Source organism: Zophobas morio, unplaced genomic scaffold (assembly GCF_036711695.1).
Source record: "Zophobas morio isolate AGI-343-1 ecotype UQ-CSIRO unplaced genomic scaffold, CSIRO_AGI_Zmor_V1 ptg000030l, whole genome shotgun sequence".
In the NCBI taxonomy this organism is placed as follows: Eukaryota; Metazoa; Arthropoda; class Insecta; order Coleoptera; family Tenebrionidae; genus Zophobas; species Zophobas morio.
This window is the reverse complement of record NW_026972135.1, coordinates 6,216,115-6,224,154: the sequence shown is the minus strand read 5'-3', so window position 1 is coordinate 6,224,154 and position 8,040 is coordinate 6,216,115. Positions and strand designations below refer to the sequence as shown.

Genomic DNA, 8,040 nt, shown 5'->3' with positions numbered 1-8,040 from the left:
ATGAAATTGAAAAATCAATACTTTAAAAAGTTGAAAAATTAAAAACCTAAAAAAATGATAAATAATCGAAAAACCGAGAGTTTATAAAAGGCAAATTTGAAATATGTAAGTGAAAAATCGAAGTATTTAAAAGTTGTAAAATTTAAGAGGAGAGAAACTGAAAAACGTAAAATTGAAACATTGGAAAATTGAGAAATTTTAAAATCGAAAAATTGAAATGTTAAAAATTGAAAAATTGAGAAATTGATAATCAAAATAACTAAAAATCCAAATCTCGATAAATCGAGAGATCAGAAAACTTAAAAATTAGGAAAATTGCAAAATTGAAATATTGAGAGATTGGAAGATCAAAAGAACGAGAAATCGAAAAGTCACAAAATCGAAAAATCGAAAAATTGAGAGTTTGAATAAACGACAACTGAAAAACAGAAAATCTAAAACCGGGAAGTCCAACAATCGTAAGATTAAGAAATCAAAACATTTGAAAAATTGGAATATTGACGAACTGAAATGAAAAATCGAGAAATCGAAAAATCAAAAATTTTAAATACATATTAGAATCTCAAAAAACTGAGAACTCTAAAATTTAAAAATCGAAAAAGTAAAAAATCGACACATCGAAAAGCCAGAAATCAAAAATGGAAAAGTCGAAGAATAGAAATATTGAAAAATCTTAAAATTGAAATATCGAAAAACCGAAAAATGGAAAACTGAAAAATTCGAAAACTGAAATATCCAAAAACTGAGAATCTAAAAAGTCGAAAAATTCAGAAATCAAAAAATCAAAAAAGTGAAGTCGAAATATCGAAACCTTAAAAAATAGAAAAATTGAAAACTCAAAAACCTGAAAAATTGAAGAACTGGAGAAATGGTTAGTCGAAACCGTCGAAAGTCAAGAAATGGGAAAATCAAAACATCGATTAATTGAAAAAAGTGTAAAATTGAAATATCGGAAATTTGAGAAGTCGTAAAATTGAAAATCGGGAACTTGAAAAAACGAAAAATTGAAAAATCCAAAGATTGGATAATAAATAATCTGAAAAATCTCTAAACTGAAATTTCGAAAAATTGAAAAATAAAAGAAAAACTGAAGAACTGGAAAAAGTGAAAAATCCCAAACTGAAATATCAAAAAAAAAACAGAGAAATTAAAAAATAGAGAAATCGAAAAGTCAAAACAGTGAAGTCCAAAAACCAAAACTTAAAATTGTAAAATTGAAGAATTGAAGAAATGAAAAATAAAAAAATTGAAGTTGAAAAATCGAAACCTGAAAAATTAATTAATCGAAAAATCGACAAATTAAGAGTTTATAAATGTCAAAAATTAAACAACTCAAATATTTAAAAATCGTAAAATTGAAAAATCGAATGATCGAAAAACTGGAAAATCGAAAAACCGATAAATCGAAAAGTTAAAAATTTGATAATTGATAAATTGATAATAAGACATTGACAATCAAAATATCGAAAAATCCAAATCTCGATTAATCGAAAATTCAAAAAACTTTAAAATTCGGAAAATTGAAAAATTCAAATATTGAGAGATTGAAAGATCAAAAGAACGAGAAATCGGAAAGTCATAAAGGCGAAAAGTCCAAAAATTGAGAAATTGAAAAAACGAAAACTTAAAGGTTGAACAATTGGAAAAGTGGAAAAACAAAAAAACGAATAAATGGTAAACTGGAAAAACCGAAGTAGGCAAAATAAAAAATTGAAAAGCTGATAAATCGAAAAACTGAACAATCAAATCTCGATAAATCGGGAATGAAAAATTAACAAATCGAAAATTTGAAAAAAAGGAAAATTTAAAAACAAAACATTTAAAATGGGGAAGTCGAAAAATTGTAAGGTTAAGAAATATTGAAGAATTAAAATATCAGGACTGAAAAATCTAAAACTCAACAATTCAAAAATTAAAAAATCGAAAAAGTAAAAAATCGACACATCGAAAAATCCAGAAGTCAAAAATAGAAAAATACAAGAATCAAAATATTGAAAAATCCTAAAACTGAAATATCGAAAAATAGAAACCTTAAAAAATCGAAAAAATGAAAAATCAGAAACCTGAAAAATGGAAAAATTGAAGAATTGAAGAACTGGTAAATCGAAATAGTCGCAAGTCAAGAAATGGGAAAATCAAAACATCGATTAATTGAAAGATTGCGAATTTAGAAGTCAAAAATTGAAAAATTGAATAATCGGAATATTTAAAAATCGTAACATTGAAAAGGAGAAAAATTGAAAATTGAGAACTTGAAACATTGAAAAATTGTAAAATCCAAAAATCGAATAATAAATAATCTGAAAAATCCTTAAACTGAAATTTCGAAAAATTTAAAAATAGAAGAAAAACTGATGAATCGAAAAAGTGAAATATCCAAAAACTAAAAAATTAAAAAATTAAGAAATCAAAAAGTCAAAAAAGTGAAGTCCAAAAAACTGGGAGTTTATAAAAGTCAAATTCGAAAAATTAAAAAATCGAAATATTTAAAAATCGTAAAATTGAATAACAAATAAACTGAAAAATGCCAAAACTGAAATGTTCAAAAACTAAGAAATTAAAAAATTGAAAAATTGAGAAATCGAAAAATCAAAAAAGTGAAGTTGAAAGACCGAAACCTGAAAATACAGAAAAATTGAGAAACCAAAAAAACCTGACAAATCAATTAATTGAAAAGTTGACAAATTAAGAGTTTATAAAAGTCATAAAATCGTAAAATTGAAGAGAAGAAAATTTGAAAACCGAAAAATTGAAAGATTGAGAAATTGTAAAATCCAAAAATTGAATAATAGATAAACTAAAATTTCGAAAAACTGAGAATTCGAAAGTTGAAACAGCAAGAAATTATGGTCGAAACCGGTTAGGATGTGTTATCAGATCACGGATCGTGGCTTATAAATCAAATCGTTTCTGAACGCTTAGAGTCGATATTGGCCTGAGTGCGCTCTTGCTTGTAGATCAAACAAGTTCTCAGACGACGATTATATACAATAATTGCTATAAGATGTAAGAAAAATTACTTTTTTTACACATTAATATTTTATTTATATGATTTCTTACAACACTTAAACTTAGATAATATATATATATATATTTGGACTTACATTATTATTTTTGAACTACACATTTACAAATTAAAACTAACTACGTATGTCGGTGTATTTTATTACTGTATTAAGTAGCTATTTCATTGGACATTTATTAGAACTTTATTTTATTTTTAGGGTATATTCATCAAGACACGTTAGCAGTTTTTTTGTAAATGTATTTTAAAAACACTCTGTATACATACTAAGAACACTGTAATTCGCAACAACACACAGTTCTACTCCAAGCCATCAAAAATTTGATCAGCCGGAACTTTATCCAAAACGCTTCTGAACAAAGCATCAAAATATGCGTCATAAACACCTAAAAACCCATCAATGTACTTCCAGATTCCTTCCCAATTCTCGTTCATCTCCGCATTGAATGCATCAGTTAAACACTGATTTTCAAAGAAACGGTCAAAAGTAACTTTCGTTTTCTTGGGCACAAATAAGACCTTGGTACTAATTAGTTGGAAATATCCGTTTCTTCTTTTAGGTGGTTTGATCTTGTAGGTTGATTTAATCTTTCCACCTTTTACGAATTCGCAAGTATATGAAGAAGACACGTCAACCGGGAGAAGAAGAACTGCGCCGTGGGCTTGATAGTCAGTGGTGAAAAGTAGTTTTTGGTCGTAGCTTACTTCGAGGTCTAAGGTGGTAATAGACCCAGAAGTCCACCTACAATATTTACATTTTATGAAACGTATTATAATTATAATGATGAATTTTTTTACCTGGCATTCGTAGCTATGGGTTTGCTCAAGCCCGCAATTGTTAAATTCTTCCATGCCTGTCGCAAACCCTCAGTAGCATTTCCTATTTCCAGCGTTATATTTTCCTCTTTATACGGATCCATGCAGGGTAAACCCAGTTCAGTAATTGGGTCTTTCAATAGCTTAATAGCACCTTGGATAGCGTCGCCCAAACATTTTTCAAAATTCGGCTGCTTTACGTTGCATTTTTTGAAAACGGATGCTTAAAAAATTAAAAATGTAAGTAAAAAAATAATTACAAAATGTTTATACTTACGCAGTTGTGTACCATAGCAAAAACTAAAAACTGTCAAAAGACAGACAGACGCAATAAAGGTTTTCATGTTTAACAAGGATACTTTGGAACTGCGTTCGTACTGACGCTTCCCGTTTTTATATTCTTAGTGTTATTTTTCGATGGTCAGTGACTCTTAAAAAAATATTGTCTATTTTCTTGAGAATATTGTCTATCTTTGTTACATGATAGTCAGTTATGAAATGGCTATAGTGATTGCTGTCTTTACCTAACTTCAAAAGATTTATTACAAGATACTAGTGCATCCGTCACATCGTTAATGAATATTAGGAATAGCAGGGGGCCGAGATTTGAGCCTTGCGGGACTCCCGATGTTGAGATGTACACTTCAGAAAAATGCCCGCCATCTACAACTTGTTGTCTTCGTTTAAAGAGATAAGACTTCATTAAGGCCAATAACGGGGTTGAGAAGCCAATACGATCTAATTCATGAAGTAAGATGTTATGGTCAATTTGATCGAACGCTTTTTGTAGATCTGTATGGATGGCATCTACCTGACTATTTCTATCTATTACTTCCGATGTAAATTGCGTAAAAGTGGCTAAATTCGTGGCAGCGGAACGCGCTTTCATGAAACCATGTTAGTCAGGTCAAATTAAATTACGTACCGAGTTGTAAATGTGAGTATAGAGAACGCACTCAAACACTTCTGAAAAATTGCACAATATATATATTGGTCTATAATTGATGATTTGAGAAGTATCACCTTTTTTGTGAATAGGAGTAATTTGTGCTAATTTCCAAAGCTCGGGGAAAGTCGACGTTTGAAGGATTAGATTGAAGATATGACTTAGTGGATTTGATAAAACATAAGCAGTATCTCTTAGAAAAAAACTCGGGATATCATCAAAACCGGAGGTTATTGTATTTTTTGCCGCTTTCATAGCCCGTATAATTTCATCTTCAGTTATAGAAGACAGACCGATGGTCAAATTATTGGGAAGTGTTTCTGAAACCATGTCGGCACTAATAGACTGGGAAGAAGTGTAAACACTTTTGAAAAAATCAGCGAAGCTGTTAACTATATCTGTCGGATTAGAAATAGTTTTTCCATCGTATGTTAGTACTCCTTGTGTCTTACCTTGTTTGGAATGAATGAACGACCAGAATTTCTTGGGGTCTGTGATAATCTTATTTTCAATATCCCTAATATATTTTGTGTATGCTATGCAAATTTTCTTTTTAACATCTACTTTGAGTACAATGAGTCGAGCTGAATGTAGCGAGTGTTTCGTTGTGCGTATTTTGTGATTTTAACTGCGAGTATAATCGATGTTAATTATTGAATTTGGCACATCTGATAGCGTGTCTCTTCATTCTACATATGGTAAAGTTTCATAAACGTATTATTGTCTTGTCGTATAAAACATTAATTTACATTGCAACTGCAACTGAATTGTAAAAATCAGCTGACAGGGTTTTTGCTGTTTTTGCTAATCTTTTTCCACACCCACACCTCTTTGTCACCTGAACCGTGGCCTTCCTGTACGTTTATAGTTAATCACCCTGATAGGCCCCTGGGTGTGAAGCTCTGTGTCCCTGTCTTGCTTATCATTATGCTTATTTGTCCTAATTGTAGCTTAGATGTATCTAACTCATCACCCTTACCATGCGATGCATGTCAGAAACCTCTACACTTAAAATGTATCGGTTTATCCGAAAACGACGTGAAATGGATAAGATCAAAATCCAAAGCTGTCAAAGTTGTCTGCAGCAATTGTAACAACAATATATCACAATTTAAAGATCTAAAATCTACAATTGCCGCTCTTCAAAATGAGATCGCCACTTCTATCACCAACTTAAGAGCTGATTTTGAAGCTAAATTGAACGATTTACAAATATCTATCAACAACAAACAGTCAGATCGCTTTGAAGATATTGTTACGGAAGTAACGGAGCGTCAAAATAGGAAGCAAAATTTGATTATGTTCGGTGTTGACGAACAACAAGTCGAACTCGACCAAGTTCATTCGTCTGAGCGTGATCAATCGTCAGTAAAGGATATTTTAAAATGTATTAACCCCAGCTTTGATGACGATAATATTAAAATTCAACGATTGGGTCGACGATCCGATACTAAGGCCAGACCTATAAAAATCATTTTACGTAATGACCTGGAAGTTCTAAGTTTTATAAAGAATGCCAAGACTTTACGGAATTCACCTGAGCACAAAAAGGTATCGATTTCTTTTGACAAAACCCCACGACAAATTGACTATTATAAGCAAGTCAAAAACGACATGATTATTAGGTTGAACAATGGTGAAACCAACTTGAGAATTCGACATGTTAATGGCATTCCAAAAATAGTCAAGTCTTTAAACTAACGCGAACACCCACTTGCAAGTCTTTAAACATCCTTTACCAAAATGTAAGGGGTTTGCGGTCTAAAGTTGCTAACTTTTACAATACAATTACACAGTGTGAATTTGATCTTGTAGCTATAAGCGAATCATGGTTAACCAATGATATCCTGAACAGTGAATTATCCACAGATATATTTACTATTTATCGAAAAGACCGCGCCTTAGAATCTCTAGGGGTAACAAGAGGTGGTGGGGTGCTTCTTGCTGTGAGGAGCTCTATCACAGCCACTGAATTGGATCTATCGAGCATCAATGACGTTGTTCCTTGCATAGATATTGTTGGTGTCAAAATTACTAGTCATAACAACCGTAAATTACTAGTTTTCGTCTTATATATTCCACTTCACACTTCTTCTCAGAACTATGAATTATTCTTCGATGCTTTTACGTCTCTTGAAATACTAATGGAAAATCACCAAACGTTGATTATAGGCGATTTCAATGTTCCGGGCTTCTCCTCCAATTCAAACGATAAATTCTGTTCAATATTAAATTTTTTTAAAGAATTACATTCATTGCAACAATACAATCATATTGAAAATTCCAATGATCGTTGTCTAGATCTAATTTTTTCTAACTTTTATTGTGTTGTCGATAGAGCCAAATATTATTTAGTCAAGGATGATCTACACCACCCGGTGGTGTTCTAATATCTTCACTCAAGGCACACCCTCGTTTCACATGATGAATTGTAACAATGGATATAATTTTAAACGAGCCAACTACCCTTTACTTTATGAAAGTCTTTCGTCCATCGATTGGACTCGTCTACTGAATATAGACGACGTTGAAAAAGCTTGTTTTCATTTTTATAACAAGCTTTACGAAGTGTTTAATTTAGCTATACCAAAATACTCTTCTTCTAAGCATAGAGAATACTATCCTCCGTGGTTCACGAGTGAAATAATACGTTGCGTTCAACAAAAAACTTTAGCCTAAAAAATTATAAAAAATACAGAACGATCCAGTATGAGGAGTTGTTTAAGCTCCATCGATCAAGATCTAAATATCTTATAGAAGAAGCGTACAAAAGGTACATATCAAACACTGAGAAGTCTATTTCTGCAGACCCGAAAAAGTTTTGGGCTTTTATTCAATCCAAAAAAGGGACTACCAGAATTCCTGGTCTTATGGTGTATGACGGTACCGAACTCTCTACCCCCTCAGACATCGTTAATGCTTTTGGCGAATATTTCAACAGTGTCTTTATTTGTTCTACTCCTAGGGACCACACACAACCACCCCCTAAAATTAGATCTTCTACACAAATTATCGCTTCTCCGATCTCATCACAGGAGGAAATTCTGAAACGATCAAAGGACTCCCTCACAATGGGAATTGATGGCGTTTCTTCTTTCATACTTAAAGACTGTGCATGGTCGCTAGCACATCCGTTAAGTGTATTATTTAATCTTGTACTTAAGCACTCAGTTTTCCCTTCTTTATGGAAACATGCGTATATATGTCCGATTCTAAAAAAAGGAAATCCAAGTGATGTTACCAATTACAGAGG

General features: G+C 31.6%; 1 protein-coding gene across 1 annotated transcript; it reads right to left on the bottom strand.

The window, feature by feature from the left end:
• Positions 1 to 3,242: 3,242 nt before the first annotated feature.
• Positions 3,243 to 4,298, bottom strand: LOC135138966 (uncharacterized). Its single transcript, XM_064069017.1, has 3 exons — positions 4,119 to 4,298; positions 3,824 to 4,064; positions 3,243 to 3,767 (listed from the first exon to the last, which is right to left on the bottom strand). The coding sequence occupies exons 1-3, from the start codon at positions 4,183 to 4,185 to the stop codon at positions 3,326 to 3,328; spliced, it is 750 nt and encodes a 249-aa protein (XP_063925087.1). The 5' UTR covers positions 4,186 to 4,298; the 3' UTR covers positions 3,243 to 3,325.
• Between the last annotated feature and the right edge of the window lie 3,742 nt (positions 4,299 to 8,040).